At 47.2% G+C, this 25,144-nt stretch overlaps 2 protein-coding genes across 3 annotated transcripts; both read left to right on the top strand.

The window, feature by feature from the left end:
* Positions 1 to 1,805: 1,805 nt before the first annotated feature.
* On the top strand, positions 1,806 to 15,590 carry LOC138150451 (interferon regulatory factor 4-like). 2 transcript variants are annotated; one of them, XM_069073913.1, is made up of 8 exons: positions 1,806 to 2,182; positions 6,604 to 6,793; positions 6,965 to 7,038; positions 7,489 to 7,594; positions 7,805 to 7,897; positions 10,362 to 10,751; positions 13,580 to 13,698; positions 14,614 to 15,590. In XM_069073913.1, exons 1-8 carry the CDS (start codon positions 2,009 to 2,011, stop codon positions 14,740 to 14,742), a joined length of 1,275 nt encoding a protein of 424 aa, XP_068930014.1. In that variant the 5' UTR covers positions 1,806 to 2,008; the 3' UTR covers positions 14,743 to 15,590. The 2 variants fall into 2 exon arrangements, with proteins under 2 accessions (XP_068930014.1, XP_068930013.1); XM_069073912.1 differs by lacking the exon at positions 14,614 to 15,590 and having other exon boundaries at positions 13,580 to 14,091.
* Positions 15,591 to 17,324: 1,734 nt separating this feature from the next.
* FOXS1 (forkhead box S1) lies at positions 17,325 to 19,370 on the top strand. Its single transcript, XM_069073914.1, has one exon. The coding sequence runs from the start codon at positions 17,424 to 17,426 to the stop codon at positions 18,708 to 18,710; it is 1,287 nt and encodes a 428-aa protein (XP_068930015.1). The 5' UTR covers positions 17,325 to 17,423; the 3' UTR covers positions 18,711 to 19,370.
* Positions 19,371 to 25,144: the final 5,774 nt, after the last annotated feature.

The raw sequence follows: 25,144 nt of genomic DNA, 5'->3' as shown, positions 1-25,144 counted from the left end.
ATGAGTGCATGAAAAAGAATAATGTAAAATAAATTTGGAAAACTATAAGGGAAGGAAGCCAGTCTGCACAAAAATTTAAATGCCAGAATAAGGAGATTGTAATTTTAATCACAAAGTCTGGTGAAGATTTACAAAATGACAAGGATATATTAATACCTTATCTTTGGGGCTAGTTATGTAAAAACCCATTGACTCAAATTTGTCTAACGCTATTCTCCCTCCCTTGCAGCACAATTATTTGGGAACTTATCCTTCCTACTAGATTTTATCACTCCTTGAGGGCAGGGACTGGGATTATTTTTCATCTTTTACCCCTAGTACTTACCTAGCACAATGACACCTATGATACTTTAATTTGTTTAATTTATTGAGAGAAAAATTTGAAAAATTAATTTGCAATGCAAGATTTTTATTACATTTCAGTTCAGGAGAAGGAAAATGGATAGCATTTATAGATATATATATACCCAGTCAACACTTTCATTTTGCAGATGGTGAAATTGAAGCTCAGAAAAGAGAACTTATTTGCACAGAACTAAGATGGTGGTTGAATCTATTATTTCTTTCTACTGTAACAGGCAGGATATGCCAAGGGCCCCATGAGTGGTGTACAAAGTGAGTGCAGAGATCCTTGTGGATGAAAGTAGGGCTAGGAGTCAAGAGACCTGTATTCTAGTTCCTGAATGCCCTGTGTGGCCTGAGTGTGCCCAATTTCCTTCTCTGGGCTTCAGTTTCCTCGTGTGGGAAATGAAAGGATTGAACTGGATGTTCTTCCAGCCTCTATCTAGGAAGAGGGAAGGAACTTAAGATGTGATTTACCCAGGGGAGTCACCCACATTTGAGCCTCCAACCTCTTTCCCAAATTCCCTTGGCAATTGGGTTCAAGTGGAGGTAGGGGTCATGGAGGCAGGGATTTGAAGTTACCCCCAACAGGACTCCCTGGGGACCAGCCAGTCTCCCTTTAGGTTCTAGGACCCCAAGGACAAGGCACCCCCAGGGAGGTGAGAGGAAAGAAAAAGGAAGCAGGAGGAAGGGAAAGAACAGGAAATAGGAGGGAAGGGAGGAGGAGGAGAGAAAAGAAGAGGAGGAGGGAAGGGGAGAGGAGAAGGGAAGAGAGAACAGGAAGAAAAAAGACAAGTACAAACATTTAAGCTCCTACTGTGTGCCGAGCAATGGTAAAGGCAAAGTTTAGATAAAATGTGATCCCGACCCTCACCAAGTTCACTGTTCAGGAGTGGATTAAGATGCAAAATCTGATAAACCATACCACATAAGTTCATGAAAGAGGAGCAATGAATCAATCAACAAATCTTTATTAAATGCTTGCTATGTGCCAGGCACTGTGCTAAGTCCTGAGGTTACTACACCAAAAATTAAATGATCTCTGGCTTTAGTGTATAGGGGCAAAACGAAGTATTACCTGATAGATAAGGAGGAAGACTGTTATTGACCTGGGTATCAGGGAAGAGAGGGAGGAAAGAGGGATAGAAAAAGAAAGAAACGGAGGGAAAGAGATGGAGTAGAGAAGAAGAGAGGGAAGGGAAAAGGGGAAAGGGGGAGAGGTGATAAAGGGGGGGCCAAGGAGAGGAAGAGAGGGGAGGGTAGAAGAGAGGGAAAGGTGATAAAGGGATGAAGAGAGGGAGGAAAGAGAAGGATGAGAGTAGAAGAGAAAGGGAAATAGGAGGGACAGAGAATGAGGGAAGGAGGGTGGGGGGCAGGGTACAAATCCCGTGGCAGAAAGGGAAAGTGAAAGCTCCCTGGGACTTTCGCTTTCATTACCTCTGCAGAACCTCCGAGCCCCCCAGACACTAGGCGGCCCTTCCTGTCCCGTTCAGTTTCTGGATCCCGCTCAGGGCCCTATTCCCTTCCCCCTAGACCGCTCAGCCGCTGAGAAAGTAGCGCAGGGGTGCCCGTGTCCTGCCGGGAGCTGTCCCGGGTGCCGCGCTTAGGCTCCCTCCCAAGACGCTTTACCCCGAGGTGCCGTCTGGAGGAGGAGAAGTGCAAGGCTATGGCAGAGCCAGGCGGCCCCTTGCGTCTGCGGGACTGGCTGGTGGCTCAAATTGAAAGTGGCTGCTACCCTGGGCTCTGCTGGGAGAACCGAGAGAAGACGATGTTCCGAATCCCCTGGAAGCACGCGGCCAAGCAGGACTACAGGCAGCAGCAGGACGCCGCTCTCTTTAGGGTAAAGAGGCCACGCTAAGCAGCCGCCAGGGGGTGCCTCGGGAACCGTGGAGTCAGGACAGCTTGGCCCGCCGTAGGGTCACCCACGTGGGGAGAAGTGGGGCGAGGACTGATGGGCAGGCACCATTCTAGTGGAACTTGGATTCCATTCTAGTCAAGTTCCGTCTAGTCTAGACGGTGGACAAGATGGGACAGGGGCAAAGAGAGAGACCCGAGCTCCAGTGTTACTCTGACATTGTGAACTTCAGTTCTGGGTTTCAGTTTCGTCTTCTGTCAAACTGCTAGATTAGATAGCATGATTTCTGGGCTCCCCTCTAGCTCTTGGGTTCTTTGTCTATTGGAGGATCATAGGTTCATAATTTTAGAACTGGAAGATACCTTAGAGGCCAATCTAGTCCAATTTGATCACCCATTTTACAGATGAGGAAATTGAGTCTTAGAGAGGACACAATTATTGAATGTCAAAGGTGGGATCTTCCCAGTCTTGCAGACAGACAATAAGTCCAGACCTCTATCAGAGACCTGGCCCTTGCTCCCAGGAGGCTTCAGTTGAGTTGGAGAGGCATCATTTACTCCGGAAAGTGGGGGTACAGATAGGACAGCATGGAAACAGGTCCTATGGTACAGACCCTGAGAGCATTCGGTCCTGCAGGGTGGAGGAGGGATTAATATGTTTTGGACCAGATGTCCTCAGTGGAAGCTAGGTGGCATAGTGGACTGGAATTCATATCTAGATTCAGACACTGGCTGTGTGACCATGAGCAAGTCACTTATTCTCTTTCTGTTGTTAAAAAATTATTACTCATTTTAAACTTAAATGCCTAAAGACAAAAATAAAGAATATTTCCATGTATACAACACAACATAGAGGATTCAATATAAAACCATGAATTTCCAGTTCATGCTGTTTTTTTTTTTAACCAGTTATGTAATAAGTTATACGTATCATTTTCGAAGCTACCCTGCTTTTCGGTGCTTCCTTCTAAGTTTTCTTTTGTTCTCTGGCATGCACTTTTTTTCTCCTTTCCTCAACCCACCCTGGAGAAGGTTACCATTAAACACAAATATGTATATACGTACATATGCAAAATAACATGCAAATAACTATGCATGCTTCTATTTATCAGTTCCTTCCCTGGAAGTAAATAACATCTTCCTTCATAGGTCTATGTGGTTGTTGTTTTTAGTTGATTTAAGTATTTATAATGCTCAAAATGACTTAGACATTCACTATTATTCTTAGAAGAATATTGCTGTTATTGTGTACAGTGTTCTCTTGGTTCTGCTTATTTCACTCTTCATTATTTCATATAAATCTTTCCATGTTTTTCTAAAATCAACCAGTTCATCATTTCTTATAGCACAGAAGTATTCCATCACAATATTACACCACAGTTTTGTTTAGCCATTCCCCAAATGATGGGCATGCCTTCAATTTCCAGTTCTTTGCTACCACAAAGAGAGCTGCTATAAGTATTTTCAAACATATAAGTTCTTTTCCTTTTCCCCTAATCATCTTGGGAAATGGGCCAAATAATGGTACTGCTGGGCCAAAGAGTATACACAGTTTTATAACTCTTTGGGCATAATTCCAGATTGCTCTCCAAAATGGTTAGATCAGTTCACAGTTCCACCAACAGTGAATTAGTGTCCAATTTTTCCACGTCTCCAACATTTGTCACTTTCCTCTTCTATAATTTTAGCCAATCTGATAGGTATAAAATGCTATCTCAAAGTTGTTTTAATTTGCATTTTTCTAATCAATAATAATGTAGAGCATTTTCATATGTCTATATATAGTTTTGATTACTTCACTGAAAAACTGCTTGTTCATAACTTTTCTCAATTGGGGAATGATTCATATTCTTATACATTTGACAAAGTTCTTTATATGAGATATGAGACCTTTATTTGAGAAACTGCCTGTAAAATTCCCTCCCCAATTTTCTGCTTTTCATTTTATCTTGGCTACATTGATTTTATTTGCACAAAAACTTTTTTAAATTTCATATAATCAAAATTATCTATTTTATACCTTGCAATGCTCTCTCTCTTATTTATTCATAAATTGTTCCCCTACTCATAAGTCTGATAGGTAATATGTTCCATATTCTTCTAATTTTCTTTCTTTCTTTTGCTTTTTGGAGGGGGGAAGGCAGGGCAATTGTGGTTAAGTGACTTGCCAAAGGTCACACAGCTAGTAAGTGTTAAGTGTCTGAGGCTGGATTTGAACTCAGGTCCTCCTGACTCCAGGACTGGTGCTCTATTCTATTGCATCACCTAGCCACCCATTTCTAATTTTCTTATGATATCTCCTTTTATATATATATATATATATATATATATATATATATATATATTCTGATCTTATCTATTCTATTCTGATCTTATCTTGGTAAATGGTATGAGATATTGATCCATGTCCAATTTCTGCCAGACTGCTTTCTAGCTTTCCCAACAATTTCTATCAAATAATGAATTCTTATCCCCAAAGCTTAAATCTTTACATTTGTCAAACACAAGGTTACTATAATCATTTATTACTGTATATTATATGTCTACTTAGCCTCTTTCAAGCCTCAGTTTCCTCAACTATAAAATGGGGGTCTTAATAGCACTGACCTGCCAGGGTTGTTGTAACAGCCAAATAAAATAAGATTTGTAAATACTTAGCACATTGCCTGTCACATAGTAGGCACTTAAATATTTCCTCCTTTCCTTCCTGCCTCAGTAATGGATCTTAAGATATAGAGTTGGGAGGGGGAGACCTCAGAAAACATCTGCTCTAACACAGCCCTCTCATTTGACAGATGAGGAAGTTGAAATGCAGAGAAGTGAAATAACTTGCTCAAGGTCAAAAAACTATTTAGCAGAAGAGTTGGGATTTAAATCCATATCTGACCAGTGAGGTTTCTACTGCACCAAGCTAGAAGGGGTTTAATTCCAACTCCTTGTTTTACTAAGGAGGGAGAAAGCTCTGAGAGCACAAGTGACAGTCAAAGATTTCCTGGTAGAGGAGCTAAGATTTGAATTCGACTTTGAAGGACAGGGTAGATTGGGTTAAGTATCACATGGTAAATAGAAGCAGAATCACAGAATTAGAAGCGACCTCAAAGGACACCTAGCCCAGCCTCTGCAACATCCCAGACAAGTGGTCATCCAGCTTCTGCTGGAAGACTCTGGTAAAGGAAGTCTTCACAGGGACACCAGATAATCTCTATTCGAACTAAAGCTTAGTTTCTCTCTCTCTCTCTCTCTCTCTCTCTCTCTCTCTCTCTCTCTCTCTCCCTCCCTCCCTCCTTCCCTCTTTTCCTTCCTTTCCCCCCTCTTCTTTTCCTTTCCTCTTTGCTTTTTTCCTTCCTTCTCTTCCTCCTTCCTTCTCTCTTTCCTTTCTTCCTTCCCTCATTCTTTCCTTCCCTCCCTACTTCCTTCTTTCCTTCCTACCTCCTAGATTTAAATCTATGCCTTGCTACTTATCAGCTGTGTGACCCTGGGCAATTCACTTAACCTCTCTGTGCTTCAGGTTCCTCATGTGTAAAATGAAGCAATTTTATAAGATGGTTCATAAGATCCCTTCCAACTCTACATTCTAAATATTTATGTGTATATATTGGATGATTAAGGTAGTATATGCAATATGAATTGGAAAGGGAGAGACTGAAGATGAAGACACCAGATAGGAAGCTCTTTTAGAAGTCCAGTGAAAAGGAAAAATACCCTGGTGGGGAGAATGGAAAGGAGGGGATGAATGGAAAAAACAATCTTGAGCTGAAATCGACAGGACTTGGCAACTGATTGGTGGTAGGAAATGAGAAAGAGAAAAGAGTCACAGATGACTAGGTTCCTGCTTAGGGGTGCTTGAGTGGCCACTAGGAATGAGGCAGCTTGAAAGAGGAGTTGGTTTCTTTTTTTTTTTAAGCAATCGGGGTTAAGTAGCTTGCTCAAGGTTACACAGCCAGTTATTTCTGAGTGTGGTGCTGAGTATCTGAGCCTGGATTTGATCCAGGTCATCCCAACACTGGAGCCGGTACTCTTACTCGCTGAGCCACCTGGCCACCCCTAAGCAATTGGGGTTAAGTAACTTGCTCAAGGTTACACGGCCAGGTGTTTCTGGGTGGGTGCTAAGTGTCTGAGCCCGGGATTCGATCTCCAGGTCTTCTCAACACTGGAGCTGGTGCTCTTACTCGCTGTGCTACCTGGCCGCCCCTGAGGAGTTGGTTTCTTAAGGGAAAATCCTTCCTACTATCAGATTCCTTGCCCTGCCATCTCCTCCCCCAACATCCTTCATCCTTCATTCTGGCCAGGGTGCCCTCAGTTTGCCTCCTCACATAGGCAGGATCCCCAGAGCTAAGTCCCAGGAGGGTAGAGAGAATTCCACAGGGCTCAGAGGTTTGAGACCTGAGCCATGTTCCTTTCCCCCAGGCCTGGGCCATTTACAAAGGTAAATACCAGGAAGGCACAGACAAAGCTGATCCGTCTGTCTGGAAGACCCGCCTGCGCTGTGCCCTCAACAAGAGCACAGACTTCCAGGAAGTGATTGATCGGAGCCAACTGGACATCTCTGAACCCTACAAGGTCTACCAGATCATCTCTGAAGGACCCCGCAACCTGGGTATTCATATATTCAAGAGTGTGGGTTTGGGGAGTTCTGGTGTTTGGGTCATCAAAGATCCTAAGCCTTGCTGTAAGGGGCTTTAGAGGGCTTTGGGGACCACTAAAAGCAGAGGCAAACAGCTTTTCTAGGGCTTTGAACTAGAACCTAATGCACTTGCTTTCCCTACAGAGGATGAGGGGCAGAAGGGCCTTTTGAGAGCCCCCAAAGATCTATCAACTGAGCCTCTCCAGAGGCCAGACCAGGTCAGTGTGCTGACACCCAATCTACTTCCATCCCTGCCCTATCATTCTGACACTCAAGTCTCCTTTACCTTCCTCATCCCTCCATACTTCCCAGCCCTAACCCTTCCAGTCCCACATTCCCATCCTCCTCCTAACTTGGAGCACTGAGAGTGGGAAAGCTGGCCTTCTTAGAGCCTATCCACATCTGATTTCATTCCCTCCCCCTTTGGTCATGGTCCTGACCCCAAAGCACTTGAGTTGTATCTGCCAAGAACTAGATGCTGGTGTGTGATAACATGATTGGTTGGTGAGCCCTTCTGCTTAGCAATGACTCCTTCCATCTTCTTTCCCCACTGAGACCCTGTTTCATCCTGGAAGGCCAGCTCACTCTGGTGAAACCAATGATTGGACTCTAGTCTCAGCTGCCCCCCAAGCCCTCAGATGTCATAGGCCCTCTCTCCCACTACCTAGGCTGGCTCAGACTCAGCTGCCGAGGAGACTAGCAAGGAAAGGATTTCTAAGGGCTGCCATCAGGTTTCCCCAGCCTCCTGCTCTACCAGCCCAAAAGCTGAATTTGGTAAGGAGGGGGCCTGTACGGACTTGGGTCTTCCTATTCTCTTCTGCCCACCTTACCTTTTAACTCTTCCCTCTCTTTCCACTCCCTGTTCTCTTGTTTCTCAGCAGTGTCCTGACCTCTGAGCCCTAAAGGGAGGGATCTGGTAAGGAAGATGGTCCACCACATTGGAGTATACCAGTACCTTTTCTATCTCCCTCTCCCCTTATCCAGGGTACCAAGTAACAGGCACGTTTTATAGTTGGGACCCTTCACAGAGCCACCTTCCGCTAAGCCTGACCCCCCGTGAGAATGTCAGCACCTCTGGTAAGGATCATCAGCCTGGAAGGCTCCTTTGCACAGCCCTTTCCCCTCCCTTGCCCTAGTCTCAAGGTTGATCCTGTGCTTTGCTCACCTGTGAGGCAGAGAAGTGTTATTCGCCCTATTCATAGAGGAGGAAGCAGGTCAGAAAGATTAAATAAATGACTCACCCACTGTCATCCTGCTGGTGAAAAGAAACAGTCAGGACTAGAACTCAGGTCTTCCAAGTTCAGGGTCCTCTATGCTATACCTTGATGTCTTTTCTTACTGTGAAAAGGGTGTAGAACCATGGTGGGAAGTGAGGAAGGCTCTTTCTTATACAGAAGGTCAGGTTTGGACTTCTGCTTATCACTCACATGCTCAGTCCCTTCCCCTCTCCCCAGTTGTCAGTTCAGAGCCCAAGAAGGCTCAGGCAGAGGCTATCACTGGGTAGGGCTAAATTCCATTCATGCTGCTGAACGACCCAGCCAGGAGTTCTTAGCCTGAGGTCCATGACCCTCTTAAAAAATATATATATTTTATAGCTGTATTTCAATGTGATTGGTTTCCTTTATAATCCTGTATTTTATTTTATTTCACATGCCTAAAAAACATTTTTCTAAGGAGTCAAATAGGCTTCACCAGATTGCCAAAGGGGACCTTGCTACAACAAAGATTAAGAACCCCTGGCCTAGACACAACCATCCATCCATTCCCACATGTGCCCACAGAGACACACACAAGACTCATGAACACATGTACTTGAACTAATGCCACAATTAACACATGTACTCATGTGGGCATCATACACTCAACATATCCATATGTGTGTGCATGGACCCACATTCATACTCACTGAGTCGGGACCATACGTGGATTATCCTTCTCCTTTCTCAATGAGTTCAGTGCCTGGTTCACTTTCTCTCTACTCTAACTCCTGGCCTCACACTAGGGGGACTTCAGTGTGTATATTGATGAGGAAACTGAGGCAGGCAGTGATTAAGTGACTTTCCCAGGATCACACAACCAATTAGTATTTGAGTTCAGATTTGAACTCGGGTCTTCCTGACTCTGGGTCCATCACTCAATTCACTACACCACCTAGCTGCCTATAGTACATGTTCGTGAACTCAAAAATTATTTGATCATAGTGGATAGAGTGGGCCTTGGATCCAGAAAGACTTGGATTCTCTCATATATACTAGTTTGTGACATTGGGCAAGTCATTTAATTTTTTCAGTGCTCTAGGTGACTCTTTAGGACTAAGTTGCAGAGAAAGTGCTGACCTGCACTGATAAAGAGAGTTTCTTCGTGTGGGAGTTTCCCATACTTCTAAAATCCCAAGTCCATTCACTATTCTTACCTCTGTCTTTCCCTATGCCTTAAGAGCCCTAACCCTGGTCTTTGTCCCTGGGATCTCCAATCACTCCACCCCCTCAATACTTTTCCCAGGCTGTCACCCCTACATTTGCCCCTCCAAACCTTGGTCAACCAGCTCAATGCTGCCCTATCCTCTCCTCCCGAATTCCTTGCTTCCCTTGTCCTGCTACTTTGCCATTTGCCTTCCCACTCAGATCCCAAAATTATTCTCCTAGAGCATAGATCTGGCCAGTGACCCATTATTACCTCCACAATCAAAGACAAGACCCTTTGTTTGACATTTAAGGCTTTTCATAATCTGGTCCCCTCCTACTTTGCCAAACTTTTTATACTTTATTTCCACTTGAAAACTCTATGGTTTACTTATTTGTTGTTCTTCAGCCCTCCATCCCCTGTCTCCTCTTGGTATCCCTGCCTCGATACTCAACTCAGATGTGACCTTTCTGTATCACTCCAGCCACAGGTTTCCTTCTATCTGCTCTGCATGTATCTTGTATGTACCTGTTCATTTACATGTTGTCTCATTGAGGGAAGGAGATTTTTTTTATTTTCTTGTGTGCTTACTGCTTGGCGTGGTGTCTGGCATACAGTATGCCCTTAAGAAGTTTTTGTTGAATGTCTTTCCACTTTTCATTCATGCAGTAGGTATTTTTTGAGTATTTAATGTATACCTAACCCTATGTTCAGCTATCTTATGATAGAGAACACAGAAACGGAACACCCACTGCCCTCTTGGGCTCCCCATCTAGTCAGGGAGATAAACAACAGAGGATGGAAGTATGAAGTCAGGGGACGGGTCATGTGGCTCAGACTCTAATCCCACTTCCTTCAGGAGCGTTCCCTGACCACTTTCAGCTCAAAAGGGAACATTTCCTCTCTACCCCACAACCCTGATTGTCTATTTTATTCACTGGGCCCTGACCACAATCTGCCTTTTACCTAGCCATTTCCTATGTGTGAGTTCCATTTTCTCAGCTAAACTGTGCACTACCTGAGCACTAGGACCTATCAGCTTTGTCTACATCTCCTCCTCAGTACCCTGGACAGGGCTAAGAGTTTAATCAATGCTCAGAAAATGATTGTAGATGATTTGATGCATTACTCCCTTCAGATTGCTGGCTCCACATCCGTCTGTACTACCGAGATGTCCTGGTGAAGGAGGCCATTGCTCACACTGCCGAGGGCTGCCGCTTGACGACCCGGCCTGTGCCCATGGACAGCCCACATCTCTATGGCCCTGCCAGGCTGGAGCAGATCCAGTTCCCATCACCAAAGGCTCTGCCAGGGGCCAGCCCACCTTTCACCCAGATTCTGGAGCGCCTCTTGCCTCACCTGGACAGGGGAGTCCTGCTCTGGGTAGCTCCTGAGGGGGTCTTTGCTAAGAGGCAGTGCCAGGGCCGGGTTTACTGGAGAGGCCCCCTAGCTCCCCATTGTGACCAGCCCAACAAATTGGAAAGGGAGAAGACCTATAAGCTGTTGGACACCCAGCAATTCCTGGATCGTAAGCTCCTGGTGGGGAGGGGAAACTGGCAAGGTCCAGTTTGGGGGATAAAGGAAGGTTACTGGTGTGGAGAGGAGCCCAGGAAAATGAGGGCATCCTTTTGTGAAGTAAGATGAGTATTCAGTCAGGAGGCATGGGTTTGAGTCTGAGTTTTACCATTTACTACCTGTATGTCCACTGGGCACTAATTTCCTTGAGTGTTAGTTTCTTCATCTGTAAAAATATCATATTTCCACTCCCTACCTTACAGTGCCATTGTGAAGGAAAAATTTAAAGTGATATAAAGGTGTAAGCTACTGTTAATGTCACTTTACCCACAGAATTTCAGAGGCATGATGTCATATCAGAGAGAGAGGGAGGAAGATAGAGTGAGAAGGGGAAGGAAGGGGAGAGGAAGGAAAGAATGGAAAGAGGAAGGAAGGGAGAAAGGGAAGGAAGAAAGGGAGGGAGGAAGGAAGGAGAGAGAGAGGGAGGAAGGAAAGAAGTGAGGAAGAAAGGAGAAGGAAGGAAAGAAGGGAGAGAGGAAGGAAGAAAGGGAGGGAGGGAGAAAAAAGTAGGGAAGAAAGCAAAGGAGGGAGGAAGAAAAGGAAGAAAAAGAAATAAAACTATTACCAAGGGTTCTTAATTTAGGGGTCCATGAAATTTTTTTTAATATTCTGATAACAATATTTCATATAATTGGTTTCTTTGTAATCCTGTGCACATTATTTTTTTTTAAAGCAATTTGGGTTAAGTAATGCTCAAGGCTACATGGCAAGTTTTTTTGTGTGGGTGTTAAGTATCTGAGGCCAGAACCGATCCCAGGTCTTCCCAACTCCAGAGCCAGCACTCTTACTCACTGGGCCACCTAGCCACCCCCTTTTATTTTTTTGTGCATATTATTTTATGCATTTGTAAATATTACTCTGAAAAGGATCCCATAGGCTTCACCAGACTGACAAAGGGGTCCATGAAAGTTAAAAACCTGAGACAGGCAGGTAAATAGATGGAGAGATGGAACATTAAGTTCTAACTATATGCCATAAAGAAGCTTACATTTAAATTTGGGAAATAATACATAAAGAGGGGTGGCTAGGTGGCATAGTGAATAGAGCACTGCCCCTGGAGTCAGGAGGACCTGAGTTCAAATCTGCCCTCAGACACTTAACACAAAAACTAGCCATGTGACCCTGGGCAAGTCACTTAACTCCAATTGCCCTCCAAAAAGGAAAAGAAAAGAAATAATACATAAAGGAGGTGAGGGAGTGAGCTGCATGTTGAGGAGGCTACAGGCAAAAGCTCACCTATCAGAGATGGGGGACCCAGGGATAGGGTTCTAGTGGGAGGAGGATAAGGACAATAAGAAAAGGAATGATGTGGAGACTGCTGGGAAGTGGAGGGGAAACCTGGACTGCAGGAGAAAGCTTACCTATGGCGGACGGGAAAGAACCATGGGGGAGAATCGAACATTCTAGTGAGAGGTGTAAAGATGATGGGCTGAGAGTCCACCTTGAAACCAGAAAGACCTGGGTTCAAGTCTTGCCTCTGACATCCACAGGCTGTATCACTCCTGATAAAGTCACTTAACCTCTCAGTACTTCATTAAGACATTAAGTTGCAGAGAAAGGGCCTACCTGTATCAGTAGAGGGAGTTTCCTTATGTGGGAATTCTATCTATCGGTGTCTTGATCCCTAGCTTATGATTTAGTTCACCATTTTATGAATTGCTACAGAAAAAAAGAGAAAGGAAGGAAGGAAGAAAAAAGAAAGAAAAGGGAAAGGGAAAAAGTGCTACCCTGGTGGCCAGTCCTTTCTTAAGGAGCCTCTTCACACTTGGGCCACTCAGTAGAAGACAAACACAGAGTCTCTCTGGGCCCTGATATCTGAAGCCTTTTTAACATGGCAGAACCTGCCAGCTGTTTGCTGTACCTTCAAGAACCTATGGTCCCATCCCCTTCCTGCCACAGCAAGGAATGGAAAGAGAAAGGAATAAGCATTTATTAAGTGCCTACTATATGCCAGGCACCACACAAATATCTCACTCGGTCCTCACTACACCCCTGGGAAGCAGGTACTGTTATTATCCCACTTTGCAATAAAGGAAACTAAGTCAGATAGAGGTATAATGACTTGCCCAGACTGGAAACAGGAATTTAATGGAAGAAAAAGAAGAATGTGTGTGGGGTGCAGGGCATGAGGGGAGTTAGGTGGTGTAATGAATAGAGCACCGGCCCAGGAGTCAGGAGAACCTGAGTTCAAATTCAGCCTCAGACACTTAACACTTACTAGCCATGTGACCTTGCTTGGGCAAGTCACTTATCCCCAATTGCCCTGCCTTCCCCCCTCCAAAAAAAGAAGAAGAATGTGTCTAAAGTCTCACCACTATTGAGTGGTCAAGTCAGGATTCAAATCTAGGTCTTCTGAGGTTGAGGCTGAAGCTCTTTTTTCCACAGTCCTAGGTTGCCTCAGTGGGCATAATAGTGCCCCTTGAGCCACCTGCCTCACTGAGTTCTTGTGAGGAAAGAGATTTATAAACCATTAAACTCTACAGAAATGTGAGCTGCTATTACTATCATCAAGAATAAAGTATGAGTGTCTGAGGGCAGTAGTCAGGGCCAGGGCACTGATATTGGAAGCAGCTGTATAATAGTCAGGCTCAAGGCCACTAAGTCCAGTTTCCAAAAAGAAGACAGGGAAAGTGTTAAAGATATATTCAATATATATTTCAATACAGTCAGGTTGGACCACCACTGGAACATAGGTATCATTCACCCTTGCCAGGATCTGACACAGCCCAAGAGCTGGAGTTAGGCATCACCAGGACCCACCCTTTCCCTTGTGCCTTACAGAGCTGCATCGACACCTGTGTCTTGGGGAGCCTGCACCCCAGTACCAGATCCACCTGTGCTTTGGAGAGGAGTACCCAGGTCCAGGTTGCCAGTCCCAGGGGAGACTCATCATGGCTCATGTGAGTTTGGGGGGGAGGGAACAAGGAGGGCTATTATATCCAGTGCTCTCCCTCCCCCTGCCCAAGGGGATCCCACCCATGACTCAACCATACCCTCCGATCATGGACAAGGGACTTCTCTTAGGGCCTCAGTTTTTTCCTCTATAAGACCAGAAAATTGGACTAGATCATCTCTAAAGTTCCTCCCAGTTATAATATTGGTGTTCTATGTTCTCAGGAGACCCACTCCAACTCTCATTTCTATGGCTTACCAAACCCTCTGCAAGGCCTCTCTGGGGTCTTTCTTTTTCTTTCTGAATATCTCCCAGTCTTTGGGAGCACCTGTGGGAGCCCCTGAGATTGGTAATAAAGAAGGTGGAAAGGTTAGGGTATAACTGGGGGAAAGAGGAGGGCAGGTCACCTCTTACCCTTGGAGGATCATCAGGGTCCCCTCCTCCTGAAATATATAACTAGTATTTATATAGAGCTTTAAGCTTTGCAAAGTGTTTTTACATATATTAATCTCATTTGATCCTCACAATAACCCTGTCAGGGGGCTAAAGCCCCACTTTACAGACAAGGAAACTGAGGTTGAGAAAGGTTAAGTGAATGGCAGGGGCTAACATAGCCACAGTATCTGTGGCAAGATTGGCCTCAGGTCTTCTGGACTCCAAGTCCAGCACTCTGACCACTGCACCATCAGAGCCACCGCTCCCCTCTCCTCTTAGGCCCATGCTTTCTGGGGAGATGCGCCCTCCTCCGATTTCAGAGTCCTTAAGGCATTGAGGGAGGGAGCAGGGAAGTGGGGTGTTCTAGGAGGCTGCAGCAGATAGAGCCAGAAGCAGGGTACCTAAAGAGAAATAAGGTCAGAGGGTGCCAGGAAAGTAGGGACAGCCTCTCTTACCCCATGCCTCCCTCCTTTCCCTTCCTTCCCAGGTGGAGCCAGTGTTTGCCCGAGAACTGTTCTTGCACTCTAAGCGTCTCAGTCCCCAAGATCCTCCAGGTTCCCAGCCCAGAGCTCCAGAGAGTGTAACCCACCTTCTGAACCAGCTATACCAACCCTGACTGGGACCCCACACCATCTCCAGGGCACCTCCCCATCATCTCCAGAGCACCGCCCCTTATGGCACATCACATTGGGCCAGTGTACTTGGGCCTAAGGGTCTTTACCTTGTCGGCTCTCAAGCACACGTCGTCCTGCCTGTCAGGTGGGTGTGTTGAGCACAGTGCATATGTACAAACTAAACTTCAATGTGCTTTAGGAGTTATTCATAAGAGGAACCTCCTGCCAAGCTCTTTTTTAAAATTAGGCATCCTGAGCCCCTAAACTTCCAATATCTCAGGGTAGCTCTACGTCGGTCTGCCTTTTTTTTTTTAAGGATATATCCCATAGTGTGGAGAGTTGACTGAGAAGCCACTCACATTCTTTCCTGGCCTTGGAATGTGTTAGAGGGAACGAGGACCTGTCTGTGTCGGTGTGACTGTTAACAGAATTTGCAAAACATTTTTCATCTATTTAGTGTTGGATTTGGAGTCAGGAGAAATCTAGGTTCGCTGCTCACAGCTACCTTTATTAGTTCTGTGACAGTGGGTAAGTCACTTAACCTCTAAGGATCAATTTCTGTGAAATGGTGATATTCATGCCCATAGTACCTACCTCACAGGGTTATGGCGAAGAGGAGATTATATATGTGAAATATTTTGTTTTGTTTTTGCTTTTTGGAGGGGGGAGGGCAGGGCAATTGGAGTTAAGTGACTTACCCAAGGTCACATGGCTAGTTTTTGTGTTAAGTGTCTGAGGGCGAATTTGAACTCAGGTCCTCCAGACTCCAGGGCCAGTGCTCTATTCACTGTGCCACCTAGCCCACCCATATGTGAAGTATTTCATAAACTTTTAAAATGCCTTATATAAATATTTGCTGTCATTATTTTCTCATTTGAATTTCACAAGGAGGGACAGGGAAAATGAGTTCTAGGTGAAGAAATTGAGGCCTGGAGAGATTTGTCTACAGTCACACAGTTACAGGGCTAGAATCTGAAGCCAGGTCAGTTTCTAATTCCCAGCTGAGGACTCCTCCCTGTACTGAGTGCTCATTAGCATCCTGCTTCAAGGACGGCAGACAATGGTCCAAAGACCTTCACTGACTAGATCAAAAACCTCTCTTCTGCTGCCACTTACTTGGAACAGGGTCTTTGATGAGAGAAAGTGAACTGGGAGTGTCAAAGAGCCATAAGAGGTAGAGGCTGAAGTGGCCTGCCTGCCCTGCCCTCTCCCTCTATTCTTATCCTTCTTATTATTCTTCTTAGCTGTGCCTTGGAAAGAACCTTAGTGATCATGCTTTTCATTTTATGGTGACCCAGAGGATATGATATGGAGGGGCCAGGAGGGGCTTCTTGGAGGGAGGGGAGGGACTTTCCCAAGCTAACACAAGTCAGTAACGAAACTGAGATTCAAATCCAGGTCCTCCAATTTCATTATCTTTCCACTGATCCCTGTTTTCTGGGTCTCAAGGCAGGAAGTCTGACTCAAAAACCACTGATCAGCCTTTAAGCTGAATAGGTCCTCCTTCATCCTGCACTCTCCACCCCAGATCTAAAAAGGGCAAGGGCAGGTTGAAAGGAGACATGACTCAGTCCAGCAAGACACTTTTCTTCAAAGCTCAGCAGAGGGAGCTGAAGTACATACTGAAGTCTCTCCCCCACATCCTTCCTCTGCTAGGGCCAGGGGCTTCCCCACGCCTATCCTTTCTCCTCCTCTCTCGCAACAGCCCCCATCCTCCTCTCCAGCCTCACAGCCCTTTTCCCTCTCCTTCCCCACCTCTCCTACCTCCCCTCTTTGGCTCTTAGTCCTTGTTCCTCCCCCTCCTTCTGCACCTCCTCATTCTCCCGTCTCGGCCACAGAGCCCTCCCTCCTCCCTCCCTTTCCCCCCCTCCTCTATTCTCCCCTCCTTGCCTCACGGCCCTCACTCCTTCCTCTCCTTCCTCACAATCCTTATTAAAGAGTTTCTTCCTTCCCCACAGCTCCCCCAGAAGTTCCTCCTCCCCCCCCCCCAATTTATTCTTCTTCTCCCCACAAGAAAATAGAGCAGTTTGGCCCTTGTTTGAAAAGAAGAAAAGATGGAGTGCTGAAGGGAGAGTGGGGTGACTGGAGAAGAAATATAAAGAGAAGGGAAATGGTGAGAGGGAGTAGAGAAAAGAAGAAGGAAGAAGGCAAGAGAGAAAAGAGTGGGGAAGAGAAACGGGGCAATGAATAGAGAAGGAGAGGCGATGTGGGGAGACAGAAGGGAAATAGGAGAACTCTAAGCAGAGCAGAGATTTAATGAGAAGAGTGCTGAGACATATATGGAGGTGGAGGAGAGGCCAAAGAAAACTGGAGGAAGGAGAGGGGAGAGAAGTAGGATAAGGAGGCAGTTGGGAATCTCGAGTCCGACTTCCCATTTCTTTTTCAGTTCTGCCCAACCAACCCAGCCTCTGCCTCATCCTCCTGTTCTCCTTCCCCTGGGACCCTCAGCCCTGAAGTCTGTGGGGGCTGGGCCAAAGCTTGGCCCCTCCCCAGGCCCCCGGGAGCAGGGCTGCCTCCAGTCGGGACTGGCAGCTGGGTGGGAAAGGGGTGGGGGTGGAGCAGCCTGATCCCTCCCCTCTAGCCTTTCCAGGCCACAAGGGCTGGGCTGGCCCAGGGCTTTTAACCAGCTGGAGGAGGCTCCTGACCGGCTTTTGGCGGTGAAGGCCTCTGGGAAGGGAAGGAGATGCAGCCTGACTGTCCCACTCCACGGGGACCCGGGAATGGCGAGGGCCGGGATTCAGCTCCCAGCCAGCAAGGCCAGGAGCCGGGTTCCAGCCGTCCTGGGGAGCTAGCCAAGCCCCCCTACAGCTACATCGCCCTCATCACCATGGCTATCCAGAGTTCCCCAGGCCAGAGAGCCACCCTCAGTGCCATCTACCACTACATCATGGGCCGCTTTGCCTTCTATCGAGACAACCGGCCAGGCTGGCAGAACAGTATCCGGCACAACCTGTCCCTCAACGAGTGCTTTGTCAAGGTGCCCCGAGATGACCGCAGGCCTGGCAAGGGCAGCTACTGGACCCTGGACCCTGACAGCTACAACATGTTTGAGAACGGCAGCTTCCTGCGACGGAGGCGCCGCTTCACCCGAAAGAGGGCATCTGAGCCCGAGACTGAGACGCAGAGGAAGGACAAGAGCAGGGCCCGTGGTGGGCTGGCCCGTGGTGGGCCAAGAGCAGGGCCAGGTCGTGGGGGATATCGGGCCTCTGGAATGCCAGACCCTCATAGTGATGCCCGAGAGCAGGAGGGGGCCTCTGGACAGGCCAAGGCTACCACGGGACCATGCCTAGCCCCACCACTGGAGCTGCCCGAGTCCCAGGGTTTATGCCATACCAGTCCAGAGACATCACCCAATGAGGCCCTCTTTGGGGGGCTTACAGATGCTCTCCCTACAACCCCAGCTGGTCTCTACCTTTCCACTTCTGAGCCACTGGCCCTTCCAGCCTCACAGATGCTGATGGATCTGAAGGAGCCTCCTGAGCCAGCCAGGTCTCCTGGACAGAGGATGGACCCTCGAGAGCTGCCACCTTCCTCCTCCTCCTCCTCTTCTTCTGCCTCTCCATGCCCAGCATTCAGCCTGCCCCCAGTCTTCCCTGCCCCCCAGGGCCCTCAGCCCTCCCCAGCCCGATTCCCTGAGGGTGAGGCCTATGGCAAGGCAGGGCTACCTATCTTTGGCAACTTTGGTGGGGCTGAAGCTCTAGGTGGCAGCTACCAGTGCCGTGTGCAAGCCCTTAGCTTCTGCATGGACGAGCGGGGCTGTGGCCCAGCCCTGGATCATTTGCTTGCACCCACTCCAGCTTCCCCAGCCACCCCCACTCAGTCACCTGCCTTCCAATCCCCACTACCCCTTCGGGGAAACCAGAAGGAGCCCTGGACTGGGGGGCCTTTCCCACTTCAGGGAGGAGGGAGCTACCAGCTAGGGCTACCCCACTGCCTCTATCGGACCCCAGGCATGTTCTTCTTTGAATGAAGTTTCCCTTCCCGTCTTCTGCTTCTTCCCTTGTAAAGCCAGACAGGCTCCTCCACAGCTTCATGCAAGGACAAGCTAAAGAATGGATTCTTACCTGAGGGCTGGAGCCATGTGATATTCTCCAGGGGAAGATGCCCTGCTCAGTCTGTCCCTAGCACATTGGGTCTCTGGGAGGGTGCCAAGGGTGGCAGAGGGTAGGGCTCTCCCCTGGGTGAAGATGGGGGCTAGAAAAATCTGGGCCAGCCAGACAGATGGTTCCCAAAGTCAGATGAAAAACTAAGGATTAAATCAGAGACTATTACAGCTGGAAGGGACTTTGGAGGTCATCTAATCCAACACCCTCATTTTACAAAAGAGGAAACTGAGAGATCCAAGAGAAATGACTTGTCCAAGGTCAAGCAGCTAGTAGTTAGGAGAGCCAGGGCCCAAACCCAGGTTTCTGACTCTTTCCACTACTGAACAGTTCTGAAGAGGCAACTGAAACAGAAGATCTTTGTCTTCCTTGAATGACACAGGGCTCTGCCTGACCAGGATTCCAGAGTTTGGTGCCCTGGCCCCTTCATGGACAAACTTGGGGAGTGTGGGGAAGGTGTGAGGCTGGACCTATGTCAGATTTTACTCGACACTCTACTTAATAAAGCAAGTGAGTCTTGAAAGATACCATAAGCCTGGCCTGGTGGATGGGGTTCAGGACTCCTGGGTTCTTCCAGAGTTGCCTCTGGGTAGCAGTATCCTCATGGGAGGAATGGGGAAGGGGTTGGGTTGAGTTTCTTTGTCCCAAGAGGATTGCAGGGGGACTTTTAGTGGGAGTTTCCTAACACTCAGGGAGGGGGACAGAGGGAGATTGGAGGGGGAAGGGAAAACAGGAAAATGGGAGAGTCCAAAGAGGAAAAGGAGTCTATTCCTTGTCCTTTCTAAATGCTCTCCCTTCCTCCCCCTGAAACTTGGGGCTAGGTACTCTCAGGGACTTGGCACTGACTAAGAATGCCAGGAGATAGACAATGAGGGAGATGGACTCCTTAGGACCTCCACTATCCACTTTCTCCACCCCAATCCCAGGAACTTGTCCCTTCAGCTTCTGGGCTCCTGTTCTCAGTGGTTGGGACGATTCCATAATCCACAAATCAGACAACCCCACCTCACCCCCACTCCAAGTTGTTCTTGCTATTTGGGATGTCAGATAAGAGCTGGTGAGACCCAGGGGAGAGGCATCCCCATGAGAGGTGAGGAGTAAAGATACTGGTAGCATCATAGTATTCAAGTCTCAGAATTGGAAGCACCCCCACAGATTCTCTAGTTCCAGGTTCCTTATTTTATACAATAGGGAGCTGGGGAAGTAATTTGCCTCGGGTCACAGTGTAAGCTTAAGGCAGAGTCAAAATCAGAACCCAGAGCTACTGATTTTCAGGTCCTTATTCTTTTCCAATAGAATGTTACCATATTCTGCCTTCCCTTTGTTTCCTCCAACACCTCCAGTCACTGGAGAGGAGGTTCCAAAGAGTCCAACCCTTCCTGAAATATGGTTTTCCTGACCTCCTGTACTTCCCCACATCCCCTACACACACACACACACACACACACACACACACACACACACACACACACACACACACACACACACACCCAGTCTGGGGAAGAGTGAACTTGAGGCCCTGAGAGTTTTATGTCGATTTCCTTGCCCCAGCCCCTTCCTCTTTTCTGGAAGTCATCTGAGTCTCCTCCTTTTGATCAGGGTAATTAGGAGGGTCAGGGTAGGGATATCTTTCAGCCTCCCTCTAGATCAGTAAAATCAGTAGGATCCTAGGACCCAGGATCCTTTGGAGCCTCCCCTCTCTCAACTCTTGTGAATGAAGGAGAGGGTATGTTGCAGATTGAGAGACACAAGACATTGATGGTTAGAGGGTGGGAACTGGAGGGGGAAGGCACTTGTTCCAAAGATGATGAATTCTCCTAAAAACCCTTCTTCTAATCGCTGGAATGAAAAAAGACCACAGGGCTAGGGGCCAGGATTCCTGGGTTGTATTTCCCCACACACACTCTATCCTACTGGGATGTCCCTAGCGAGTGACTTCCTTTTTCGGAGCCCTTAGTCTTCCCATCTGGCCCATGGGAAGCCAGATCCTCAGGGTTTCTGGAGGAAGGGAGAGGGATGTTCATCCTCTCACTGGGCTGGGATAAGACAGGGACCATTGCTTCTGGGCTGTTGGTCTCTGCCAGTCCCAGTACCTAGTCCTGAGTGATCTCACATAAGTTTCCAATAATCCTTTTTGACCAGCTGACTCTGTTCAGTAAAGGCTGGTGACAGATACCTGGGTGATGGATCCTTGGCTTCCCTTTTATAGTTAAATGTGTCCGACAGCACCCCCCCCACACTTCTTCTTATGCCTCAGGGGTGGGGAGGATCTGGTGTCAGTCCTGGACTAACTAGGATCCAGGGAAGGAGGAAAACTGAGGGGGTGACAATGGCTTCATATTGGTGAATAAGGATAAGCATGCAGAGACCAGGATTCATGAAATGCACAGAGCCTGCCTTAGGATATAGACCCTATGAGAGAGATACAGATGGCTTGTGATAGATAAGCACGAAGCTGGCCATAGAGACCCACAGGCACACAGACACACAGTACCCAGGAAACAGCACACAAGGCAGCACATATCCACACAAGTATAAGGAGGTTAGGGGAGAGAAGGAGGCTGAGGTGGAAGAGGAAACCTGAAGCAGGGCCCTCTGAGGACCCAGGAGCCTTTGGGGGAGTCCCCAGGGCAGGGCTGGGAGGGCTGAAGGGCCTGGGCACCAGGGTATGAAGGAAGATGAAACCACCAGGACTTGGGTCCTACTCCAGAGGCCAGAGCTGGAGGGTGGGGCATGTTGAAGGAGGATCCCTCCACATCTGGCAGGGAAGCAAGTTTGTTAGGTGGGCAGGGAAGGAGGAGGCCTTTACTACCCTCGAGGCTAACTTCATCTCCCAACACCAACCAAATCCCAGGTTGATTTCCCCCCTCTCTCAGTCCTTCCTAAATCTTCTTTCTTTCCTCTCCGGAAATAAACTCTCAATTTTCTCCTCTGTCTTTGTTTGCCTCAGGCTGTCTCTTGTCTCCTCTCCTACTTCTGTCCTCTCCCCCATCTGTTAGCCCCCGCCTCCAGGAAGCCCCCCTGGTTGACTGGCCCAGCTGTGTCTGTCTGGGCTGGCTGATCAACCTAAATGACTTCTGCCTCCTGCCTCCCTCTCTTCCCTTCACAGACTCCCTCCCTCCCTTCCAGGGGCTCCCTAGGGGCCTGGGAGGAAGCAAGCCCGGGGAGCAGTGCCCTGAGCTGTCTGGTTCCCACAGACTCGCCCCTGCTGTGGGCAGCCCCTCATGGGGGCCAGGCTGGGTCTCAGAGAACGGGAGTTGAGCTGGGAAAGTGTTCCCAAGGCCAGCTGCATTCCCCCTACACACACACACACACACACACACACACACACACACACACACTCACATACACATACACACTCACACTCACACACACCACACATACACACACACTTCCCTTCTTTCTTTCTCCTCAGGGGGTTTCATATGACTTAAGAGTATGTTGATTGTGCCTAGCTGTGTGCGAGAGCAGGGGTGTATGTGCGTTGGGGAAGACTTATGTAGGATAATGTACAAGGAATACAATGGCTGTACAGGGTGTAGATGGTGGAAGAGAGGAGATGTACCCAAAGTAATATGTGTGTCCTTCATAAACCTTAAAATGCTATTTAAATTGGAATTATTACTGCGATGTCTAAGTGTGTTTATCAAAGGTACAATTGTGAAGCACATATGTGTGTTTCAGAGAAGTGTGTGCGTGTGTGTAGGATGTTTGTGTGACAGGTATGTTCTGTGTTTAGGCCATATATATGTATAGAGGATTGTTTCGGGGGTGGGGGTGTGCACGTACAGGATATATCATGAATATATGTATAAGATATATATGCCACAAGGGTGTGTTTGTATATGGGAGAATGGATGCCTCTATTTCTAAGGGGTATATAGGAATTTGGGGGAAAGGCAATCGGGGTAAAGTGACTTGTCCAGATTCACACAGTTAGTAAGTGTCTGAGGCCAGATTTGAATTCAGGTCCTCCTGACTCCAGGACTGGTGCGCTATCCACTGCACCACCCTAGCTGCCCCCATATATACGTATTTCTATAGGTACATATGGAATGATATGTGACAAATACCCTTGACATACTTCTCCAAATGTAAAACCATGCCTATAGTCAAAGAGACCTAAATTCAAATCCAGCCTTATGTACTTAGCTGCATGATTTTGGGCAAGTCACTTAATCTTTGTTTGCCTCAGTTTTCTCAACTGTAAAATGGGAATAATAATGGCACTTACCTCCCAAGAATGTTGTGAGGGTCAAATGAGATAATATTTGTAAAGTACTTAGAGTGCTATGTAAATGCTGACTTTTATTGTTATCTAGGTATGTGTACGTATGGAGGAGTGTGTCCAGGGGATGTGTGTGTGCATGAAAGAAGTATGTGTGAATGGGGATGATATCAGCATGGTTGTGTTTGTGCGGGGCATCTGTGTGTATTCAGGCTGTTTGTACAGGGGTACAGACTGGAGAATCAGGGATGTGTGTCTGATATATGGGTGCATCAGAGTGTGTTCTTTATTGGGTGTGTGTGTGGCTATGCATCTATATGGGCGGGCTATGTGCATGTGGGAATTGTGTGTGTCAGGGGTGTGGGGGGAGGGCATTTGTATGGTCTGTATCTGATGGTTCAGAGGGAGGCCTTTCCTTCCCCTGCCTGGAGCCCTTCCCAGGCTCATTCTTGCAGGGACCTTGTGACCCCAGTTCCTGTGTTCTTCCGCGCTGTCCCCTGAGCCCAGGGGGGAGGGAGCAGGGAAAGGAGGGAACTAGCCCCAGGCTTCTAATTTGAGGGATAGTGACGGCCATCCCAGACTCACTCCTTTCTGCTGGAAGCCCCCAGCCCATGACTCCCTCTACAGGATTCTCATTCTCCCCTTAGCCTCAGGCCTCTCCCACATAGGGAGCTATGGCCTCCCTGCCAGCCTCTCCTCCCTGGGCTCAGTTCCCACCATCTCTCTGGGTGGTGCTGAGAATGCTGGGGTGGAGTGGGGAGAGGGGATCCAGAGATCACTGAATTTATAACTGGAAGGGACCCTAGCAGTCATCTAGTTATTGACTTATGGAATCCAAGCTTTTAGAGCTGGAGGAGAACTTAGAATGTAAAATGTTATGGTTGGAAGGGACCTTAGACACCATTTATTCTAACCCCCTCATTTTAAAGGGATGGAAACAACCCCAGAGAGGTGAAGTGTTTTGAAGAAAGGGAGAGATCCCTCATAGCCATGGGTCTGACGGTCAACTATGTCCCCTTTCTGGGGGAAGGGGCAAAGACCATCAGGGTCAGTATGCCCTCCAAACCCCCCATATCTCCTACCTTAACAATCAGCGTTGAGCAACAAACTCCTCTTGTACTGAGCTTCCTCCCCACCTCAGCCTAGGCTTCCCTGCTCTGAGCCTCACCAAGTAATGGAAACTGGGCTAGATTTAAAGTCAGAAGACAGATTTCTAGATCCCCATTCTGCTACTTGGCAGACAAGGGATCCCACTTCTTTCTGGGACTCAGTTTCCCCAAATGGAAAAAGTGAGGAGAAATGGATGAAATGGTCCTTTCCAGCTATCAATTCTAACTATAATCAAAGTGAGCCACAGATATCCTCATCTTTAAAATAGACTTATCAGATTTAGATTTGGAATGAATCTTTTTTTAAAAATTGGACTTGTGATTTCATTAATGAAGATTATTCCCAATATGGAAACTCCCTCCACTGCTGCTGATTGATAACTCCTCTATAATTTACAGTGTGTAAAAATTGCCAGGGAACATTGAAAGGTCGGAAAGGAACTTGAACACAGGTCTTTCTGACTCCTAGGACAGCCCTCTAGTCACCACTTTGTGAGATCTTAAATGAAAGGTCTCTTTTACAACTTGCCTTAATAATAGCTAGCATTTCTTATACATAGCTTCAAGGTTTGTCGAGGGCTTTAAAGCCAAGGGTTTTACAAATATCTCATTTCATGCTCACAACAGCTCTGTGAGGTAGGTGCTATTATCGTCCCCATTTTACAGGTAAGGAAACTGAGGCTGAGAGAGAGAGATCCAGTGACTTGCCCATAGCTAGTCCGGAAGTATCTGAGGCAAGGTCCAAACTCAGGTTTTACTAACTTCAAATTTAACACCACTCCACAAAGCTGCCTAAGATTGTATGAGAGCGTAGCTACGAACAAAACAAACTTTCTGATTCTGAAATGAGAGATTAAAAAGAAAAAGGGAAAACTAAAAGCCTTAAAAACTAAAAGGTACCCTTTAAATTAGGAGTGTCTGAACAAATTGTGGCATATGAACCTGGAAACAATTTTCAAATGCA

The sequence above is a fragment of the Petaurus breviceps genome, unplaced genomic scaffold (genome assembly GCF_028583685.1).
Source record: "Petaurus breviceps papuanus isolate PSGF00001 unplaced genomic scaffold, PetGlider_PUasm1.0 90879, whole genome shotgun sequence".
NCBI lineage: Eukaryota > Metazoa > Chordata > Mammalia > Diprotodontia > Petauridae > Petaurus > Petaurus breviceps.
Note: the sequence above shows the minus strand (reverse complement) of the source record. Positions and strands in the feature narration are given on the sequence as shown.